Genomic DNA, 23,544 nt, shown 5'->3' with positions numbered 1-23,544 from the left:
TGTCTGGAAGCATTTTCCAATTCAGCACTCTGGACGTTTCAGGGTGGATTTTGTTTTGATCGAATCATAGAATGATGATACATTGAATGGTGGGATTTGAACTCTTGTTTTATAACGACTAAAAGCGCACCAACTGAAACATTGATACACTCACGCAGTGGGCAGCGCTGTTTCCGGTGGGTGGCGGCGGGGGTGGGGTGGGGGGGGGGGGGGGGTGAATGTGAAAGTGAAAGGAAGAGACGCGCTGAACCAGAGGGCGCGGTTCGGTTCCCGCCTGATCTGAAGGCTGCTTTTCACTCCAGTGTTTCCAGTCTCTCGAGCTCCGATCATCCAGGCGGTGGTGGAACACACACACACACACGGTGACTCACTGCTGTGGATCATCGAACACAATCTGAGGTCACAACTTTGGACCGGAACAACTGAGCTCCGACATGGACCCGAGACTGAGGAGGGGAGCCTCGCTCACAGGTCAGTGACTTGGTTTGACTTGAGCCTCGTGAGTCTGACGTCACCTTTCACATCCAAGGATCCGACTAAAGACGCACTTGTTGACTAGATTGTTTCCCTGAGGAAGTTTGATCAGGAAACTGTGACGTGACCCAAATCCACAGCCGACGAATGGCGCCATCTTGTGGCCAAATCTCAAACGTGCGTCTCTCCAGATGTGAAAGAAAACAACGTGAGCACAGACGTTAGACGTCAGTTAGAGATGGTTCAACAGTTCAATATTGGTTTGGCTTTGGTTCCTGAGCACAATAGATATCAGACTTTTGAAAGGCTGCTCCTCAGATTTGGTCCCACAGCCATTAATTAATTAATTAATGTCATGAATTCATCTCAGTTCATCTCAGGTGAATGGTATCAGAATATTTGCCACAAGAAGCCACATGTTTCTGTGTGAATGAATGTGGTATGATGGAGCCACACAGACATTTAGACAACACCATATTGTTGATTCTGCCTCCGTTTGACAATAAACCACCATGGAGGCTCTGTTCAAGTTTCTCTATCACCTTATTTAAACTAGAGCTCTTTTCATGTCTTGATCTCAGCTGAGTTCAACTGAAGCTCTTTTCATGTCTTGGAAACATCTGGATCAGAATGTCAAGTCCATTCAGAGTGGTGGAAACCCTGGACATTGTGGAGTGACAAACCTCCCTGAACCAAAGCCAACAGCTGCTTTGGTTCAGGGAGGATTCCTCCATGGTTGTTGTTGTTGTTCTCATCCTAGCTGCCACGTGTCTGCTGCATCAGTGGCATCAGTGGAGCAGGAACTCCTGCACTCACAAAGGTTCCCTGTTAAATTAAATTAAATTGAAACTATTAAATGCAATTATAATATTGTAACGCATTTTTTGTTGTAACTAATGAATCATAATTAACTGGTTATAGTCCCACCACTCGTCAATACACAACTGAGTCACTGGTTTCTTCATCAGTCTGAGACATGTTGAGGGTTGTTCCACTGGAAGTCTGTTTTCCTTCACATCCTGAGCAGAAAACTCTGGTGGTGACGACACAATCTCCCACATCAAATATAAGACACAAACACATGTGAAGAGGCTGATGGAGCTTGTGTGAGTCACGTGATCATGACGCTGAAAGTCTGATCTAGTGACAGGTGGAACAGTGGTGAGGTCAGTAGAGACAGTTGGATCAGTGGACTCTGATGGAAAGGTCCCATTGTCTTGTCTTGGTTAGGTCAATCTACGAATATCAACTGTCAACTTTTACATATATAAATAAAGAGCACCTCCTGCTGTCGGGATGTTTGAGCGACGTAGCGATGATACTTGACCATTACTGGAGGAAGTGAGTGATGGTCTCTGCTGTCCTCGACCTTGTGGCGCTGCTGAGTTTGGGTCGCTCTGGTTTCACAGCACCACCTGTCTCACCTGTCCTGAACGAGTCTGGTTGCTGAAGTTTGTTCAGACTTGCTCTTGGTCATGTTTGTGCATGTCTGACTCTGATTTCCTCCCGACTCTCACTGGATCTCAGTGCAGCACCGAGAGTCTAACATGGGTCAGCAGGTGGCAGCAGTGTTCTGGACTCTGTTACAGTGAGATCCAGTCATTTGTTTTGGACTCATTTTACCAAAACACTAATAGGTATTTTGTAGGCAAATGTTATTTTGTGGGTGAACATGAAGCATCTTTGAGAGCGTCTGAACCCAGGTCTGTGGATTCAGCGGAGAACTCTCCACCCAGTGGACTGTTGACATCCTTCTCCAGTGTCGCCCTCATCTTCCTGTTTCAGCAGCGCGTCTCTGTCATGAGCAGCGTTGCCATGGTTACTTTGAAAAAGTAATCCGATTACTGAATACTCCCTCAAACAGTAATGACTTGACATCAAAAGTAAATAAGTTAGATTACAAGTCACTTGTCAAGTTACGTTTGGCAGCCGACTGCAGCTCTCATTGCCTCAACAATCTTTCAATCTTTAATGTCAGTTTGGAGTTCTTGGAGGTCCAGCGTTTTTCCATGTTTGGGGTCATTTATTTGAGCACAATCTCAGTTCTCTGTTTTGCTTTGACGCCCATTGGAGCAAAAACCACTCACAAAAAGAACGAAAAACAAAACAAAGTGATATGTTGTCATTTATATAATAAAATGTAGGGGTTGCCCCATTATTTTTATTCTTATTATTTTACTTTTTTGATTTTTTTTGTTTTAACGACAAGGCAGAAGTTTATTAAGCGTCAGTGTGTCACGTTGTGTGACTGTAGTTCCGTGTGTTGTTCCCAGGGGGACACTTTTGCATGTGACGCAGGTGAAGCGCCAAGAGTGTGGACGTGTGTTGAGCTAAATAAAAGAACTCTGGATAGAGGTACAAAACATCTCATATGGTCCATTCTGTAAGAAGGAAGCAAAGGCAGAATGAAACAGCGAATGGTAATATTTCACTTCCCGACAATGGCAACAGTGGTAACCCACTGACTTAGACGAGTATCTTTAGTTCGATTACTTTGTTTGAAATAGAAACGCGTTAGATTGCTCTTTACTGAAAAAGGTTGTGATATAAGAGCAACGCGTTACGAAGTGAAGCAGTTCTCAGCTCAAGCACTGATTTGGGTTCAGAGCCAGCGATGCTCCTGAACCCAGGTGCACTGATTCCAGCTGCATGTCAGAGAGAAGCCTCCACAGCAGACGTCCAGGGACGACTGGTTCTCCAGTGTGGCAGGTCCACCATCATCAGTGTTTTCTCCTGTCGTTCTCAGCTGCAGCACAGAAGAGGGACTACACCCTGAAGCAGGATGAGATTATAATCCGGCCTCCATCACTTGGTCGTCTGGAGAAGATCTTTTGGAGACACAACGGCGAGAAAGTTGCTACATTCGACGGCAGCAAACAACATTTCTACGGCTCCTATGACGACAGAACCATACTGAACCGGTTTAGTGCAACACTCTGGATCAGAGAAGTGCGGTTGGAGGACAGAGGGGAATATGAGCTGGAGGTTTGGGTCAAAGATCAGAACCACCAGACTAAAAAAGAGTATCATCGTTGGGAGGTGACAGGTGAGTTCATTGTGCTTCACTGTGACTCTCTGACGTCACTAATGTGGATGATGAAGAGTCTGCACTCCAGTCACACCTTCATTTATCATCAGTGCTCCTCCTCTCCTTCATCTCCAACATCCTTGGTCCACCTCTGTCTCTCTTCTCCACGTGTCCAAACATCTGTCCTCCGTTTGTCTCCAAACTTCTGATAGACTCATTTCTGATCTTGTACTTTCTCCCAATCTCAGTATCTTCAGCTCTGACTCTTGAATCTCTGAACATCATCATCAACATCATCATGGAAGTGACCACTACAGTCCAGTGAAGCTTCCCTCTTCTCTCCACCCTGCCTGCACTCTCTTCTTCACCATGCTTGAACTGTTTTCTCTCCCTCTTCTCCTCCTCTTCACTCGTCCTCCTGTCTGTCCTTCACAAGCTTTCATCCCTCTTCTCTCCAGCTTCTCCTCCACCTCCTCTTTACTTTCACTACAAATCTTCAGCAAACATCATAGTCCTTAGAAACCTCTCCCTCACCTGGTCTGTCAGTCACCATGGCAACAGAAGAGCTGATGCTCTCACCTTGACTGTACAGATGTCTGAACATATGGAAGTCACCACTCATGTTTCTGTGTGGTCCAGCTGAAGTGTCCATCACCAGTGTTTCCTGTGAGATGGATGGTGACCACCAGGCAAAGCTGGTCTGCTCTGCTGAGTCCAGTCACCCTCAGCTACTGAACTATGAGTGGAGCTTCAATGGAACTAAACATCGCGGCTCCAACCTGACGATTGGCCTGGAGGAGCAACATGACGAGACGGTGTTCACCTGTCGTGTCAGCAGCCCTCTGAGTGAAGACAAAGCTACTTTAGCAGCCAGGAAATGTTACCCAGGTCCGTGTGCTCCACCCAACAGCATCTTCTGTGAGCTTGTGAGTTCATGATGTGGCTCTCCCTCAGAAACTCCAGAGTCTGTGGTGCCGACTGTCGTCCCCATCGTCGCCGTGTTGATGGTGGCTGTGCTTCTGATTGTGGGCCTGGTGGTCTGGAAGAGACGTAAAGGTGAAGGATGAAACTCACACACACACACACACACACACACGTAGTGACAACACAAGGAGACTCTCACAAAGTGTCACAGCTCAGAGGTGGAAGCAGCTCTGCTTCTTCATCTTTGAACAGGAAGTGGAATGAAACCTCTCATCATTGCTCCAATGAGAGCCACCTAGTGATCTTTGAGTGACACTGCTCCATGCAGCTTCATCAGCTCACCACTCATCTGTCACTGTGTGTCCTGTGTTCTTACCTGGTCACAGTGGTGAGTTGATGTTTGTGAAAGCACCAGCGGTGACTGATTCCAATCTGGACACAGAAGAAGCTACAGATGTTGTTCAGGAGTCACACAAAGCTGTTGCGACTTTAGCTCATGGATTCATTCAGAACAAAGGTTAAATGAAGTTGTGACCTTGTTTTCGTTGTTTATCCAGCTCACCGTGCAAAAGCGAAGGAAGCTGATGTGGAACTCCAGGCAGCAAACCAAAGTAGGGGTGAGTTCATCGTCCACTCTGCTCCCGACACTGTTCCACTCACACTCAAATATTCCACTGAGACACACGGCATTGATTTATGGATGTTCCCTTTAGTGATCAAACCTCACATCAACATTGAGCTGCTGCTCTTAAAGAAACACTTCAAAAGTCAGTATTTTTTAACTCATCTTGAGTTGAAGTTCACACGACGGCTGCTGTGTCCATGTTTTATGATCCAGTGAAGCATCGTGTTCACGTGAGTGACAGCAGCTCCAGAGGAGGAGGATTGACAGATTCTGTATTCCTGTCAGTGAGGTGGACGTCTGGGCCTCTGGGCTCCGGCTGCTGCCTCCGTGACCCGAGCTTGGATCGTTACTGAGCAAGACCTGGGAATAAAGTCGTTTAAATTCTACATCATAAATCAGACGACACAAAGCTTTGAATATCTGGAGCTCTGAGGCTCGACCTCTCGTTCTCGCTCCCGTCTCACACTATTCAACCCCAAATGAAAACTGACAGAACACAACCAGGTTTGGACTGAACTGGAGTGAATGGAGGTGTTGACCATGTCATCATGATCATTTTCAGGTTCACCTGAGGAAGAGAACCAGGCCAGAGAAGAACATCCTCTCATGAAGTGGCCCTCCGACTCTGTGGATCAGGGTGAGCTGAAACTAGTTTCATTCATCATCACTTCACTCACACGTTCATGACGTCTCACAGCAACACATCAGTGCTGAAAGATGATGTACCTGGTTCTTCTAGCTTCCTCTGTGCACTCTGGTTTCCTCCCACGTCACATGACTCTGTATCAGGGGCCTCTGACAGCCCTCCACTGGGTGTCCAAATGTAGCCAGGGTGTAGAAGCCTGTGAAATAGTGGCAGGATTCTGCAGTTTGTTTCCCTCCTCTTGTTGTTGTTGACAGTGGTGCAGGAAGGTGCTCAAGAGTGAGGAGGTTCACCAAGTTAGCAGGATGGTGCTGGTTCTTAGAAACCTGGGGAGGAACCCTGGAGATTTGCCTCACTTCTCACCTGACAGAAAACCAGCATCACCATCATCTTGGGCACCACATCCACGAACAAGTGATCCCACAGGCTTGATCCAGTTTGATGGTGGGCCGTCCCTCTGTGTCTGACATCACACTTTGTTGATCGTCTCACGACACACTCAGATGGAGCTTTGCCTTGGACAGGGAGATGGTCACTGACCCAGAGGAGGCACAAGGTTACTCTGACCTTCAGAGAATGGAACATGATGTTGCATTTACTTTATGTGGAGGTCCTTTATCAGGGACCCGTCAACATTTCATGTAGCATCACGTGTGTGTTCACATGTGACAGCTCATGAGTGCCAGTGGCAAAGGCTCCGCCCACTTCAGTTTGTGCCTGCACAGATGTAACTCAGCCTGGCTTCAAGTCTTCGTTGGTCCTAGTCGTGACCCAGCCTTGACTCTGAGATGATAAACAGCACCCAAACCTTGTTGGACTCCAAGTCGCTGCTAAATACCTTTTGCTCAAAAGATGACATGTTGTCTGAACTGCTGGAATCCCAATTGTGGAAGGGTTTCTCTGGTGAGAGATGTCATCACTCTCTCTGCCCACCAGATCTTTTGATGACGTCACTTCCACCCGATCAGTCACCACTAGCATGTAGTGTTTTCCCAGCGCTGATGAATTTTCCGTTCTCTTTCCATGAAGGAAAGGCACATCATATCACACACACCGTAACAAACACTTCTTGTACTATTCAGTCCAGTCTCTTGAGTACGTCATACATCTTTCCCATGAGGTATTTGCAGGAAGAGAGTTCAACTATCTCTATCACTGTCTTTTTTACATAACAACATTGCAACTAAACAAGGGAGCCAGGGAGCGCAGGTTTCAAATCAATCTATAATATCTGCTTTGCTTATTCTTTCTCTCCCTGGGAAATCGCTGCTAATATTTTGACATATTCAGTCTATTTTGACCACATTTTATTAAAAACATTCTCTGTTCTGAGAGCAAATCTCAACTTTTCCATGATAAAAAATGAAAGAATTATGCAACATCTCGCCATTGTTCTGTGGTGGGGGTTCAACTTCCAACCATTTCCTTGTTAAACATTGTTTACTGGCTGCCATCAGTGTACAAAGTCATTTCCTCAATAGTTAATAGGTATTCGGTCACAAAAATATTGATTCGATGACTGCCACTGATTTGCCTCTTTGGCCCCACAGTATCTCCCACAAGTTTCACCTTCTCTCCCAGCTTTCCTTTGCTAGCAACATGCCTCTGTCTTTTTCCCATCCTTCAATCTACAAGTCAATTTGACCTTGAAACACCTGATCAGTTTTACTGTTTGACCATGTGACTTCTCTCTTCATTCAGGAAGTCGTGCTGCTGACTGTGCAGGGCGACTGAAGAGGAGGCTGAAGGAGCAGTTCCACAGTGTGTCTGAGGGGGTCGCTAAAGCAGGAAACTCTGCCCCTCTGAATCAGATCTACACAGAGCTCTACATCACTGAGGGGGGCACAGAGCAGGTCAACCAGGAGCACGAGGTCCGACAGATCGAAGCAGCAACCAGGCAGCAGACCAGACCAGGAACTACCATCAGACCAGAAGACCTCTTTAAAGCCTCAGCTGACACAGAGCCACCAATCAGGAGCCTGCTGACGAAGGGCGTGGCTGGCATTGGGAAGACCCTCCTGACACAGAAGCTGACTCTGGACTGGGCTGAAGACAAAGCCCACCACAACTTCCAGCTCCTGTTTCCTTTCACCTTCAGAGAGCTGAACCTGCTGAAAGAGAAGCAGTTGAGTTTGGTGGAACTTGTTCATCGCTTCTTTCCTGAAGCCAAAGACTCAGGACTCAGCAGCTTTGAAGGAGTCCAGGTTCTGTTCATCTTGGACGGTCTGGACGAGTGTCGACTCCCTCTGGACTTCAACAGTCGGGTCCTGACAGCAGCTACAGAGTCCACCTCAGTAGACGTCCTGCTGACCAACCTCATCAGGGGGAACCTGCTTCCCTCAGCTCAGCTCTGGATCACCACACGACCTGCAGCAGCCAATCAGATCCCTCCTGAGTGTGTGGACAGGGTGACCGAGGTCAGAGGGTTCACTGACCTCCAGAAGGAGGAGTACTTCAGGAAGAGGTTCAGAGATGAGGAGCAGACCACCGTCATGTCTCACATCCGGAGCTCACGAAGCCTCTACATCATGTGTCACATCCCCATCTTCTGCTGGATCACTGCCACAGTTCTGGAGGACATGTTGAAGAGCAGAGAGACCGGAGAGCTGCCCAAGACCCTGACTGAGATGTACATCCACTTCCTGGTGGTTCAGGCCAAAGTCAAGAAGCTCAAGTACCATGGAGGAGCTGGGACCGACCCAGTTTGGGATCCTGAGAGCAGGGAGATGATGGAGTCTCTGGGAAAACTGGCTTTTGAGCAGCTGCAGAGAGGAAACTTGATCTTCTATGAGTCAGACCTCAGAGAGTGTGGCATCGACATCACAGCTGCTGCAGTTTACTCAGGAGTCTTCACACAGATCTTCAGAGAGGAGAGAGGACTGTACCAGGACAAGGTCTTCTGCTTCATCCACCTAAGTCTTCAGGAGTTTCTGGCTGCTCTTCATGTCCACCTGAAGTTCTTCAACTCTGGAGTCAATCTACTAGGTTCATTGCTAACATCAACACTATCAAGAATCTTCAGAAAGAACTTCCATCCAGAACAGTTCTACCAGAAAGCAATAACCGTTGCTTTGAAAAGTCCAAATGGACATCTGGACTTGTTCCTGCGCTTCCTCCTGGGTCTTTCTCTGCAGACCAACCAGAGGCTCCTTCCAGGTTTGTTGACCCAGACAGGAAGTGGCTCCCGGATCCATCAGGACACAGCAGAGTTCATCAGGAAGAAGATCAGTGAGAAAGTGTCTCCAGAGAGAATCATCAATCTGTTCCACTGTCTGAGTGAAGTGAAGGTCACTTCTCTGGTGGAGGAGGTGAATCAGCTGCTGAGATCAGGAGCTCTCTCCACAGATCAACTGTCTCCTGCTCAGTGCTCCACCCTGGCCTTCATCTTACTGTCCTCAGAGGAAGATCTGGACGTGTTTGACCTGGAGAAATACTCTGCTTCAGAGGAGGCTCTTGAGAGGCTGCTGCCAGTGGTCCAGGCTTCAAAAGAAGCTCGGTAAGTGGATCAACACTGAAACCTGCAACATCTCTGATGATGTGAGCTGAACATGACCACTGACACACAGGTCTAATCTGGCTCAACAGCGCCCCCAGGTGCTGCTAACTTCAACATGGGGACTGTAAAGTGAATTTGAAGAGGGGGGGCAGTTCCTGTCTGTGGTGATTAGTTGGGAAGTCAAGGGATGAAATCTGATCATTTCGGCTGTAAATCAAGACCAAAGTCTCCTCACTTCATCAAACTTACTTCACCACAAATTCATGTTCATCACAGTTATTTCCTGTCTGCTGCCAGTGGCACTGACAGAGCACGGCTCAAGGCCACGCCCACCTGCTGTTGGATTGCTCCCAAACTGAGCTCACAGCGTTGAATGGTGATGTTTCACAGGAACAAGGCCAGACAACACAGGGCCTTGTTGGGCAACATTGTGTCACATGCAGCTGTTTTATGTTATGTTATGGATTATTGCTACACAAGGGTCAGAGGTCACTGCAGGAGGACCTGGTATCAACTCTCTGATCCTGTAGTTGTTGTCTCCTCTCTTCCAATGGAAGTGTATGAGAGCTGCTCCTTCACTCTGAGATGAGAGAAAGATCAGAGCCCTCGGCATCAATGCTGCTGTCACTCAGAGTGTAGCGTGAGGAAGGAAAAACTCTCAGGATGCCTTAAAATAAGGCCCTCCAGACGCTCCAAGCAATTAGACCACCCACGCTCCAGAATATAGTGAGCAAAACGTGAATTTTAAGTCCATAATAATAAAAAATTCATGGTTCACTAAAGTAAAGGAAGGCCCCAGAAATGATGGTGGTGCAGCCTTAATCCATGAAAAAAAGGTTGATGCCTCTCACCAGGTCCTGTTTGGAGAGGCAGACTCAGTTTGTTAAATCCACAGTGGATTGTTCCCAGAGAACAGACGCCACTCGCCGCTCTCACCTGGGTTTTTCACTGGTGGATTTCCAGCCGAACAAACGGTCTCCAGGCTCACAATCCTTCCCCTGAAAAGGAGACCATCACCTCCAGATCATATCTAGATAGACATATAGGGAGCCTGAACCTGGACCTTGGTTAGCCTCAGATATGAACAGGAGTCAATGGAGAGACAAAGGTTATTTTCTGGTCTGGTGTGAAATCAGACACAGATTTCACATGTGATGTCTGTGAATTTGAAAGATCTTTTTGATGTGGAGAGCACTGATTTTTGTAATGAGAGTCCTGTGTGAGAGCCGTGTGTTTTGGAGGGTGAGGTTCAGGGAGAGAGGCTGGGGAAAGGGTGATGGCCAGGAGAAACCTCACAGTGTCCCCACAGGGAGAGCAGTACACACGTGTGTGGAATGGAAAGACTTCAGTGGCTCCTCACATCAAGTCTTTAAAGCAGCTGTGGGCAGGATTGAAAATATTTGCTTTTGGCAGCGCCACAGGTAAATGAGTCTCCGGTCTCCGGTCCCGCCCCCAGCGCACGTTTGTTTATGAGCACAGACTGTGACGAAACAACGAAAAATATCATCAGAGAAAGTCATATACACAACACTGTCCAGCTTATACTTGCAAAGGCAACTTCTAGAAGCATCAGTCATCCAGAGATAAAACTCCGTCATGTGAGTGAGGAGAGGCAGGATTCAGCGAGAGGTGGAAGCAGCTGCATGAGCGACGGACCCAGATTATAAAACTTCATTTTGACCGCACGTTTCAGAATGGAGCAAAGGGGGCAGTTTGAACATTTACTGACCGGTATCTTTTAGTTACGAGTGTTGTGAATGTAGAGTGTCTGCTGCAGGTGGCTGTTCCTCTGTGTGTGTGGCCGCTGCATGTGGGAGGGGTTGCCGAGTGAGTGAGGTCTCTCCAGAAGTGAAGAGGTGCCCGGTGCGTGTCCAGCTCTGAATGTGCGCTTCTGTGCAGTTTGGCTGTGACAAAGTCATAAACCAAGTCACGCTCTGTCCCAGCTCCAGCCCACAACAGGACATCAAACCCTGGAGTGGGCGCTCCAGCCTCGGAGGTGTCGAGACGGACATCCGTCATTGTGATCTTGTTTCTTACGGGATTCTTCCGTGATAACCTGCTGAAAACATGATCGGCTCTCATCGATTTACAGCACTGTAGAATAATAAAGAGCAAGGAGCAGCGTTTTTCCTCTGGCTTTATTACAACGTGACTGTCAAGTGTTTCAATAAGCAGCACACAAACAGCGATCAGAGCGTGAGCATCAAAACGTCTGTTCACACGTTTAGTTCGAGTTGACTGTGGACACAGATGTCAGAATTAGAAACTATTCTTCTTCAATCAGTTCCAGAACAATTGCCAGGGATGATGAAATGTGGCGCTGGTCGCATCTCTCAGCAGCTCCGAGCAGGTCTGTAGTTCAGAGGACTCACCGGCAGCAGCTACAGATAGAACATGAGACATAACATGTTACACATGTCCAAACCAGATGGACCATGAACACTGCAAATGACAGTGAATCGACAATATCTCTGTCTGATAAATCCTAGCGGACGTTAGCCACGGACACTTGCACGTTTGTTATCATCTCAAAAATAAGTTCCCCACATTTGATAACACACCCAAGACCCGCGGTAAGCACAAAGAATGCTTTACAGGCAGCGCAATATGACTCACAGCAGACAAACATCCATAACTGTTAGAACGTGAGAAGTCATTTTCACTGGCAATCATTTTATTGATAAACTATTTTCACCATACACAAAGTATATCTATCCCGTTTTAGCAGTGCAGTTCACTTGTTTCGCTGCAAACATATATACAAACACACTTGTATACAAACAACAAGCATATAGACATTTGTTTCAGGAATTGCCAACACAACAGAGACAGCAGTGAACTGACTTACAAGTCGAGTGGAAACATCGCCACTTCAGAATCAGAAGAAAATCCTTTGGTAGCTCTCAGTTCTCTCCAGGCTGTGAATGCGTCTGTGTTGACTCTTGTCAGAGATCTTGCTCTGTGGGTTTCACGCTTTCTCTTCTTGGACTCCTCACCACAAACTCTTGCTTCTGCCATGGTGTAAATTGAACTCAGCTCGCTGCCGAAGTAGTCCTGCCCCTTTGCCATAAAGTGTTGTGGTGGGGGTGGAGTTGGGGCTGTGACGCCACTCTCAGAACACGCCTCAGGCCACCCGCCAGGGGAAAGTCACATACTCCAAGGGAGTGTTTCACAGGGAGCTGGAGAGTCTGACTCCAGGACTTTGGACTGTTCAAAATGAAACCTGTCATCTCAGGAAATCTGAAAATAATCTATTTATGTCCAAATCCGACAGGTTGCCGCTTTAAAGTCTTGTCACAATAGAGGATTGAAAAAGTCTCACTTGTTGATGACACTCGTCTCTTTCACAGCCTGAGCAACTGTGGACTGTCAGAGAGAAGTGGTTCCCTTCTGTCCTCAGTCCTCAGCTCTCCGTCCTCTAGTCTGACACACCTGCACCTGAGTGAGAACAACCTGAAGGATGCAGGAGTGGAGCTGCTGTCTGCTGGACTGAAGAGTCCACACTGTCACCTGGAGACTCTCAGGTCAGAACACATCATCTGTCCAGCTTCAGAGCTGAAATGTGAAAGTCAGAGGTGGAGACTGCAGCTTCAGAGAGTCACAGTTTTCTCACCACTTTGCTCCAACACTCCAGTGAGCTGTGTTGTGCTGAGTCAGCAGAGTTGGCTTCAAACAGAACATGGTGTGAGGTTCTGTTTGAAGACAGTCTTGTCACAATAGAGGATTGAAAAAGTCTCACTTGTTGATGACACTCGTCTCTTTCACAGCCTGAGCAGGTGTGGACTGTCAGAGAGAAGTGGTTCCCTTCTGTCCTCAGTCCTCAGCTCTCCGTCCTCTAGTCTGACACAACTGGACCTGAGTGTCAACAGGGACCTGAAGGATGCAGGAGTGGAGCTGCTGTCTGCTGGACTGAAGAGTCCACACTGTCACCTGGAGACTCTCAGGTCAGACATGTTGATCAGTGTTTATTGATCTGGAGACACATTCAGAGACACGTCAGTGATTCTTCTGATGTTACACTTCCATGTCTGCATTTCACTTCATATTTGGCTCAGGAATTCACTTCCTCTTTTTCTTCTTCTTCTTCTGATTTTTCCAAAGAAATGGTCCACTTTGCTCAAGTCTTTCTGAAACAACATGGACTGTTCAGTGTCTCTTTCTTGTCCATCATAGTGACTGATGTTTGTCATGTTGCTGAGAAAACACTTGGTTTTCTCTTCTTGTCCAGGTGTTTTCTGCTTCACTACAGTTTGACTTTGTGTCTCTCAAGTCTCCATTTCTGCTTCACACATTCCTCCAGTGGATTTATGGTTTGATATTGAAGATATTGAGGACAATGTTCATCAGCTCCAATAGAATCATCATCTCTGCAGCTCATGTTCATGATATTGGAGCAGAATCACACTGTTTTTCATCAGAGCTCTTTTCTCTGTTGGGTCCACTGAGTTTGACTTTGAGATGTTTTGTCATCATCATCTCCATGTTTCTTTCTTCTTGTTGCTCTTTTGACCAATAATAGGATTCAAAAACACTGTGGCCTCACAACAGTCACAGTGTTTCAGACATGTTTGATCAAGTTGATCCTGACTGATGTAAAAGTGCTTCAAATATTCCAACCATAATGTGATGATGATCTTCTGAATGGAAAGAGTTCAGTGGCTCCTCACATCAAGTCTTTCAAGTCTTGTCACAATAGAGGATTGAAAAAGTCTCACTTGTTGATGACACTCGTCTCTTTCACAGCCTGAGCTGCTGTGGACTGTCAGAGAGAAGTGGTTCCCTTCTGTCCTCAGTCCTCAGCTCTCCGTCCTCTAGTCTGACACAACTGGACCTGAGTGAGAACAGGGACCTGAAGGATGCAGGAGTGGAGCTGCTGTCTGCTGGACTGAAGAGTCCACACTGTCACCTGGAGACTCTCAGGTCAGAACACATCATCATTTAATGAAATGTGACTTGTATGTGTGAACTTTAAATGAATTTACCTGGCTTTTCCTCTCGTCATCACTGTCAAACAGCCAATTGATAGCGTCACTCTTCCATGCCGCGTCGACCAATGAAAATGCGAGTGGTGCACCTTGCGGGATGTGAATAACCGCGAGGGTTGGCCGTAAAAAATATGATCTTGAAATGAGTCTGATAGTTCCCATGATGCTCTGCAGCCCAGTCCACCATCACAGGCTACAACATGGGATGTTCCTGGCCAAGGAGCTTCATGGTGTTGAAGCATGTTTTCAAACCTTTGGCAGCTTCCAAAGGTTTGAAAACTTGATGATTCCTTCATGATTCCTGCTCTTTCATGTGTGCTGGAAAACACTCTTGTTTTCAGCCTCTAGTGAGTGAGTGACACGAGATATGAAAGGTGAATAAATGTTGTCACACGTTACAGTTTATCCCTGTAAAACATCAATGAGAAAAAGCTCCATTACCCATCATTCAGCAGTGCAGTTCTGTCATGACAGTCTGACTGGACTGTTTCTGGCATCACAGCAGGGGAGTCAAACCGATCCACAGAAGGTTCTGGTTCCAACCCAGCAAACACAAAGAGGTGAACCAATCAGGTGTCAGCGCCAGACTGTCAATCAAGTGATTCCAGCCTTCAGACACCTGGTTGGTGAGAAGGTCTCCTCTTGGTTGGTTGGAACCAAAGCCTGCACCCTGCCGCCCTTTGAGGAGCGCTTTGACTCCCCTGCATTACAGCTGCTCTCTGTTCAAGTTGCAGCAACCTGGAGCTTCTACAAAGAAATGGATTCTTTTCACTTTGTTCACTGTTTTGCTTTGTTCTGTGTTGGATGAAAAATACCTTCAAAATCAAGTGTTTTGTTTTTCTGTTGACATTTTTATGTCATGGTTTGGCAGCATTTCACTGTCAATATCACCATAATTTTTTACAGTGTAGGTTGAGGGTTTGAGGCTGGGGAAAGGGTTATGACAATGAGACGACCCCACTAAGACAGCAGTGCACGTGTGTGTGTGTGTGTGTGTGTGTGTGTGTGTGTGTGTGTGTGTGTGTGCTGCCTCTGTTAGAAAATCCTCATGAGAACAAACTTTCCCAAAACACATGGATATTCCAACAATAATGTGATGATGATCTTCTGAATGGAAAGAGTTCAGTGGCTCCTCACATCAAGTCTTTAAAGTCTTGTCACAATAGAGGATTGAAAAAGTCTCACTTGTTGATGACACTCGTCTCTTTCACAGCCTGAGCAACTGTGGACTGTCAGAGAGAAGTGGTTCCCTTCTGTCCTCAGTCCTCAGCTCTCCGTCCTCTAGTCTGACACAACTGCACCTGAGTGAGAACTGGGACCTGAAGGATGCAGGAGTGGAGCTGCTGTCTGCTGGACTGAAGAGTCCACACTGTCACCTGGAGACTCTCAGGTCAGACATGTTGATCAGTGTTTAGTGATCTGGAGACACATTCAGAGACACATCAGTGATTCTTCTGATGTTACAGCTCCATTTCTAGATTTCACTTCATCTTTGGCTCAGAAACTCACTTCCTCTTTTTCTTCTTCTTCTGATTTTTTCCAAAGAAATGATCCACTTTTCTGAAGTCTTTCTGAAGCAACATGGACTGTTTAGTGTCTCTTTCTTGTCCATCATAGTGACTGATGTTTGTCATGTTGCTGAGAAAACACTTGGTTTTCTCTTCTTGTCCAGGTGTTTTCTGCTTCACTACAGTTTGACTTTGTTTCTCTCAAGTCTCCATTTCTGCTTCACACATTCCTCCAGTGGATTTATGGTTTGATGTTGAAGATATTGAGGACAATGTTCATCTGCTCCACTAGAATCATCATCTCTGCAGCTCATGTTCATGATATTGGAGCAGAATCACACTGTTTTTCATCAGAGCTCTTTTCTCTGTTGGGTCCACTGAGTTTGACTTTGAGATGTTTTGTCATCATCATCTCCATGTTTCTTTCTTCTTGTTGCTCTTTGGACCAATAATAGGATTCAAAAACACTGTGGCCTCACAACAGTCGCAGTGTTTCAGACATGTTTGATCAAGTTGATCCTGACTGATATAAAAGTGCTTCAAATATTCCAACCATAATGTGATGATGATCTTCTGAATGGAAAGAGTTCAGTGGCTCCTCACATCAAGTCTTTCAAGTCTTGTCACAATAGAGGATTGAAAAAGTCTCACTTGTTGATGACACTCGTCTCTTTCACAGCCTGAGCAACTGTGGACTGTCAGAGAGAAGTGGTTCCCTTCTGTCCTCAGTCCTCAGCTCTCCGTCCTCTAGTCTGACACAACTGGACCTGGGCTACAACAGGGACCTGAAGGATGCAGGAGTGGAGCTGCTGTCTGCTGGACTGAAGAGTCCACACTGTCACCTGGAGACTCTCAGGTCAGAACACATCATCTCCTCTCTTCAGTTCTGCTCCACCACTGGACGGTTCTTCTGCTCTCATGGTTTTCTAAAACACTGTTTCTCCTTCATGACAGTCTGATACAGTGTAGGATCTCAGAGAGAGGCTGTGCTTCTCTGGCCTCAGCTCTGACCTCTAACCCCTCCCACCTGAGAGAGCTGGACCTGAGCCGCAACCATCCAGGAGGACCAGGACTGGAGCAGCTGTCTGCTGGACTGGAGAGTCCAGACTGGAGGCTGGAGACTCTCAGGTATGGACAGAGCAGCAGAAGTGACTGACTGAGCTCCAAAGAGCTTCAGACTGAACATGTGATCCAGGAGCAGACAGAGAGGATGTGGGTGTGTGAGGCTGCTCAGACTCTTCATCTGAACTGAGCACATGAATCCAAACACATGACATGTTCTCCTGCTGGACACCAGTGGAAGCACCAAGGAGACAGTGGAGACTGAGCAGCTGTTTAGAGATCCATCTTTGTTGTCATCAACAGTCATGAAAGAGCCGTCCACTGAGCAGCAGGAGATAATAGTCCTGAAACATCTGAAGTCACATGGATCTGCTCTCATCCTTCTCTCTCTTTCTTCCTCCAGGCTGGACGACTGTGGACCACAGTGGTTAAAGATCTGACCTGAAGAAGTGTGAGTGAGTGTTTGATCCATGAGAACTGCTGGACTCACAAGTCTCTGACAGAGCAGCAGTGGTGATGAACTTTGACCTTCTTCTCTTTCATTGGTCAAGACTGACTCTGAGTCTCAGCAGCCGCTGCCGTCATCATGGAGAGTTTCCAAGTCTTCTGAGGCAGAGTCTCAGTGGAGAGCAGCACAGAGAAAGAGTCCTCAACAGCAGTCAGAGAAGAAGCCTCCACCCTCACAGAAGCTCTTCATCTGTGGAAACACTTCTGTCTTCAACGCCCCAAACAGCTCAGATGTCCAGCTTTTGCTCTTGGTTTCCATGACTCTTTCATGCCACTTCTTCTCTGAAGCCTTCAGTCGTGTCCATGACTTGAACCCTGATATCAGCCCTTTGATGTGGACACTTGAGGAGCCTGTGTTTTGGACACATGGACTTTGTTCATCACATGTCACTGGCTGAAATGATCTTCCTCTGAATGCAAACCGACAGATGCTCATGACTCAGTAGGAACATGTGATCTTCTTCTTCTCACCAAGGTAGTTCCAAACACAAGACCATGTACCTGAACAATGTCTTTTAGAAGTCAGCAGTGACTCGGTGAGAAGCTACGGAGAAATGGTGTGATGAGGTCACCAGCTGAGACCTCCAACCACGGCCTCCTGATATGGTGTGGGAAGATCAACCTGCCATTTGATGTCTGCAGGTCTTTCAACAAGCTCTGTCACGGATCACTTTGCCTCGTTTTGGACTCAACTCTTCCACAGTGAAAGAACCTGTTTTGGATTTGCTGCACTGCAGGTAGAGATGGAGGAACCTGCTTTAAAGTTCAGACGACTTTAGCTTGTGTGGAAATGTTGGTGACGCTGGTGAAGAGGCAGGAAATAAAGGTTGGTTCTGTTCTGGAGTGGAACAATGAGTTTCACCTATTTCCTCCAGGTGTTTCTATTTCTCTCTGGCTGTTTCCACCTCACCCTGCAGAGAAGACACTGCTTCATTCGTCTGTGAGGAGAAAATCCAGTTAACTAACATGTTATAAAGGATATTTACAGTTTGTGTAGTTTGGTGTCAACAGATGTGTTTGGAGTGGTTTCTGTTGTGACGTCAAACAGCAGGCAGAAGGAAGGACCTGCGATACTTCTCCTTCACATGCTTTGGGTGGCTCATCCTCTCACCCTCCTGCCCCCCACCTCTTCCTGAAGGTGGTGCTGTTGCTCATGTTATCTGCAGCTCTGGGGTTTATTATCAGGAGTCTCTCCCCACTGAGGGACGAGTCAAGACTGGAGTCAAGCTATCCGACTCTTCCGCGGTCGCAGTCAAGCTATCCACAGTCAGATTTTCAGTGCGCGCAGAGACATCACATTACGGTAGCCATGAAACGGAGCCGAAGACTGCGAGATGAAACAAATAAAGCGAATGATTCTTGCGAAAGAAACTTTTCCACGTTATTTTTTATTTTGAGCCGAATTAATATTTGGACCAGAGATATGAAAATCTATATCATTTTGGTCAAACATGATTGGTGTTTTTATTTTAGGTGTGAAACATCCGGAATGACATCATTAATTTAATCAATGCAGTCCTGCTAACACTCGACTGTAATAATACATTTCAATACCTTGGATCATTTTTACTTTTACACATTATTTATGCAAATGCCTGTGATTAAATATGCATTTATATGACAGTGCACTGTACTTTGACCAAATACTACACGGAAATGTGCAAAGGTCTGTGAACAACAACATCACCAGCTCATAGTAGAGAGTTGTAGCTACCACCAGAGTGATTTTGCTCCCATATCATGGCAGCATTTTGGAATAATCCAGGATTCTTTCTGTAATTCAACTGAGTTGTGGATAACGTTCTATTATATTTGACTGTGATTTTCAGAAAAATGTGCAAAGGTCTGTGAATAACAACATCACCAGCTCATAGTAGAGAGTTGTAGCTACCACCAGAGTGATTTTGCTCCCATATCATGGCAGCATTTTGGAATAATCCAGGATTCTTACTGTAATACAAACATGACTGTTGGAGCATCATAGAGCGATCGATGGGTAGACAGACAGACAGACAGACACAAATATTGGACACACAGACAGACATGTACATCTTTGTGGCTCCCTCAACATAATCACATCAGTTCTCCATTGTGCGCTGTACGACGCACAAAAATTGCAAAAAGGCCACAGGTGTTCCTGGACTACAGGTCTCTGAATGGTGAAATGGCTTAGAACTGGCCGTAACAGCCATGACAGTATTGTGGCTGAGCTGTAGTCCTTTCTCCTCTGGCTGTCATAAATGGCCAGCTCATTTGGTCCACAGAACACATTGCTGACCGTCACCCAATGATTGCCACCCACATGAAGAACCTGAACAAACTTGGACTTGGCGCTTCCAACCACTCCACCATTCCCAATGGCTGAGAAAAGAAGGACTGACTGGAATCCGTCCAACTCTGGGTGCTGCCTTGCAAGGTAGTAGGAGGCCAAATCTATTTCGTCACTGGTAAGCCAGTGATTTTGATTCAAGATGCTGGTGATGTCATGATGGCTATATGCAAAAAAATTAGGCTCTTTAAAGAGAAGGGCATGAGAGCATCCTTGTTTTCTTCCTTCAAAAAGAAAACTGCACCCAAATTTCCATTTGAAAAGAAGACACATGAGGGGCAACAAGGAAGCCAATGCACTATCCATGTGTACTGTGTGTGTCGTACAGCACACAATGGAGAATTGATGGTTCAGTGCCATGCCTGCAATGAATGGTATCATCATACTTGCATTGACATTCCCGAAACAGCCATCAACTCAGAAGAAGAATGGTTCTGCCCAAAATGCTTTGAAGAGTGAAAGCATCACTGGCATGTATACTGGGAGTGTGTATATATTGTAAATAGACTGTAAATAAGCCATCTATTTATGTTGAGGGAGCCATAAAGATGTACATGTCTGTCTGTGTGTCCAATATTTGTGTCTGTCTGTCTGTCTGTCTGTCTATCTATCGATCGCTCTATGGTACTGCAATAGACATGTTTGGATTACACATTGAATCCTGGATTATTCCAAAATGATGCGATGATATGGGACCAAAATCACTCTGGTGGTAGCTACTACTCTCTACTATGAGCTGGTGATGTTGTTATTCGCAGACCTTTGCACATTTTTCAGAAAATCACAGTCAAATATAATAGAACGTTATCCACAACTCAGTTGGATTACAGTAAGAATCCTGGATTATTCCAAAATGCTGCCATGATATTGGACCAAAATCACTCTGGTGGTAGCTACTACTCTCTACTATGAGCTGGTGATGTTGTTATTCGCAGACCTTTGCACATTTTTCAGAAAATCACAGTCAAATATAATAGAACGTTATCCACAACTCAGTTGGATTACAGTAAGAATCCTGGATTATTCCAAAATGCTGCGATGATATTGGACCAAAATCACTCTGGTGGTAGCTACAACTCTCTACTATGAGCTGGTGATGTTGTTATTCGCAGACCTTTGCACATTTTTCAGAAAATCACAGTCAAATATAATAGAACGTGATTCTCAACTCAGTTGGATTACAGAAAGAATCCTGGATTATTCCAAAATGCTGCCATGATATGGGAGCAAAATCACTCTGGTGGTAGCTACTACTCTCTACTATGAGCTGGTGATGTTGTTATTCACAGACCTTTGCACATTTCCGTGTAGTATTTGGTCAAAGTACAGTGCACTGTAATGTAAATGCATATTTAATCACATGCATTTGCATAAATAATGTGTAAAAGTAAAAATGATCTAAGATATTGAAATGTATTATTACAGTCGAGTGTTAGCAGGACTGCATTGATTAAATTAATGATGTCATTCCGGATGTTTCACACCTAAAATAAAAACACCAATCATGTTTGACCAAAATGATATAGATTTTCATATCTCTGGTCCAAATATTAATTCGGATCAAAATAAAAAATAACGTGGAAAAGTTTCTGTCGCAAGAATCATTCGCTTTATTTGTTTCAACTCGCAGTTTTCGGCTCCGTTTCATGGCTACCGTAATGTGATGTCTCTGCGCGCACTGAAAATCTGACTGTGGATAGCTTGACTGCGACCGCGGAAGAGTCGGATAGCTTGACTCCAGTGAGTCAAGGATGTCTGTCTGTCTATTGTTGAGATGTATGGAAATGTTTGTGACACTGGTGTTGCTGAACCATACGGAAGAGGATTAGGGCCAGTAAAGAAAAAAAAAAATTTCTCAGAATTCTGACTTTAAAGTGAGAATTCTGACTTTAATCGCAGAATTCTCACTTTGTGACGTTGAGCAATGAATTGTGGGGCGGGAAAGGTCAGATTGCTGTGTAGCTGTGAAGAGACGACATGTCATCGACCAGTGACTTTTTGCGCAGTCGAGGAGTTTCAGAGGACATCATCTCACTTATGGAGGGGCAGAGGGTGAGTCACATATTGCCTTCATTTGGTGACTGTTGAGTAGTTAAAGGAAATGCTCCATGTAGCTTGCAGCTTCGCTGCTAATTCATATCACATTGATGGGATCTACCCGCGTGAATATGCAGATTAGGAGTCGTTGGTTCCTTCAGACAAAAGTATTCAAGAGACAGTCCAGATACGTCATGGTGGCGTCATATAGCATTTGTAGAACTCAGCGACACTTTGCATCCACCCCCTTTGCTTGCTTGACGGAGCCAGCGATCCGGTTAGGACACTGGCATCACGCTAGCCCGCGATCTACAAATACCCATCTCGCCAGCACACTCAAAAAAAAAAGTATGCGCGTCTATTTGTGCCGTTACGGTAGCGACTCCGTAAGCTCCAGTAAAGTGTAGTTGTGTGTTACGGAGATGATAAATAGACGTTAAGTATTGCAAGAAAGTGTCTTCAACGTTTTTTAAAACAAAAATACAGCTTAAACACTGTAATAATATGGATATTATTAAAAAAAGACCACAAGAGGTTAGTGAAATCTTTCACTGGATTCCTATTCAGGGAGCTGGGATCAGCAGGTCATCTATCACCTCTGCACTGTGGACCAACACAAAGACCACCACATTGTCTCGGCCGCAGCAGAGAGAGGAGAGCGAGAGAAAGAGGTGGGTCAGAAGTCGAGGAAGGATCCAGGAGAGAGAGGAGGAGCTGAAGCTGCTTCAGCAGGAGGAGGAGAACATCAGAGAGACTGCTGATAAAGCAGTGATGGACAGTCAGGAGACCCTCCAGCAGCTGATCCACAACCTCCAGAAGAAAGTCTGATGTCGAGCAGCAGATCAGATCCTGGCAGGAGACTGAAGCCGTTGGAGTGCGAGGACTTCAGGAGCAGCTCCAGCAGGAGATGAATGAGCTGAAGAAGAAAGATGCTGGGCTGCAGCAGCTGTCACACAGGGATGCAGCTTCACGCTCAGTAGCCGGTGAACACGATGCATGCAGCCATGTCACTCAGCAGATGCTGACTCCACAGCTCCATGTTCCCTCCAGAGGCCAGGAGCCAAGCGCAGTTCCTCACATACTCACGGGACGTCGCTCTGGATCCAAACACTGCTCACTGAAGGCTGAAGTTGTCTGGCAGCAGAGTGACGTTCATGGGAGAGAAGCGCTCTCTTCCTCCTCATCCAGACAGATTCAGCTCAGGTCCTGAGTGGAGGGCCTCTGACGGGACCTTGTTACTGGGAGGTGGAGTGGAGCGGAGGAGTCTTTTCTGTGGGCGTGTACCTGGATCACTCTGCAGCGTCTCTGAAACCATGAGCCTCCTCCACAGAGTCCAGACCACCTTCACGCAGCCTCTCCATGCTGGAGTCAGGGTCCATGACACGTGCGAGTTCCTGAAGCTGAACTAGTCAACAGTGTGAGGAGGACGGCAGATCACACTTCTGCTGCTGGGTGGAGGAGCAGGTTGGAGCTGCAGGTTACTGACACAATAAACACGGCCGATATTCTCACGGTTCCCGTGTCTACGTGTTTGTATTGTCAGAACCAAGCACCACCTCATGCACTGAACACAAATGAGAAGAGCCAAGTCACCATCGAGGAGAAGGTCAATCTGAGAGTGGACGAGGACCACGCTGCCGGACCAGAACTTTCCGAGGTAGAGGCGTGATGCTGCCCCCAACAGGCTGAGGCTGTACCTGCATGAAGGACTGTCCCACGTCTGAGGAACAAAATCTTCCCTGACATGTCGGTAGGTAACTTTATTGTGGGTTTGAGGTCTGAGGTTGAGGGTTAAGGATTGGAATTCACTCCAAGACCAGAGGAACCAGTGCAGTCTGCCCCTTTAGTCCCGCCCCTTTAGCAACCCAAGGTCTTCCGTGTGTTTGACTCTTAAAGGAGAAAAGACAAGAGACTCCAGTGGGATTT

General features: G+C 46.3%; 1 protein-coding gene across 7 annotated transcripts; it reads left to right on the top strand.

Annotated features, from left to right (window-relative positions):
* The first annotated feature begins 235 nt into the window (after positions 1–235).
* On the top strand, positions 236–18,624 carry LOC128758141 (NACHT, LRR and PYD domains-containing protein 3-like). 7 transcript variants are annotated; one of them, XR_008414444.1, is made up of 16 exons: positions 236–471; positions 3,221–3,520; positions 4,142–4,390; positions 4,457–4,558; positions 4,984–5,043; positions 5,614–5,688; positions 7,396–9,190; positions 12,541–12,714; positions 12,958–13,134; positions 13,934–14,110; positions 15,389–15,565; positions 16,363–16,539; positions 16,638–16,811; positions 17,149–17,200; positions 17,297–18,078; positions 18,170–18,624. XR_008414444.1 is itself a non-coding variant. In XM_053864023.1 (15 exons), exons 1-14 carry the CDS (start codon positions 435–437, stop codon positions 17,183–17,185), a joined length of 3,705 nt encoding a protein of 1,234 aa, XP_053719998.1. In that variant the 5' UTR covers positions 236–434; the 3' UTR covers positions 17,186–17,200; positions 17,297–18,624. The 7 variants fall into 7 exon arrangements, 5 of the variants coding, with proteins under 5 accessions (XP_053719998.1, XP_053719985.1, XP_053719976.1 ...); XM_053864023.1 differs by having other exon boundaries at positions 4,984–5,037; positions 17,297–18,624; XM_053864010.1 differs by having other exon boundaries at positions 17,149–17,196; positions 17,297–18,624.
* The last annotated feature ends 4,920 nt before the right edge of the window (positions 18,625–23,544 follow it).

This window comes from Synchiropus splendidus, chromosome 1 (genome assembly GCF_027744825.2).
Source record: "Synchiropus splendidus isolate RoL2022-P1 chromosome 1, RoL_Sspl_1.0, whole genome shotgun sequence".
NCBI classification, from domain to species: Eukaryota; Metazoa; Chordata; class Actinopteri; order Syngnathiformes; family Callionymidae; genus Synchiropus; species Synchiropus splendidus.
The sequence above is the reverse complement of the archived record's forward strand: the minus strand, read 5'-3'. Positions and strand labels throughout refer to the sequence as shown.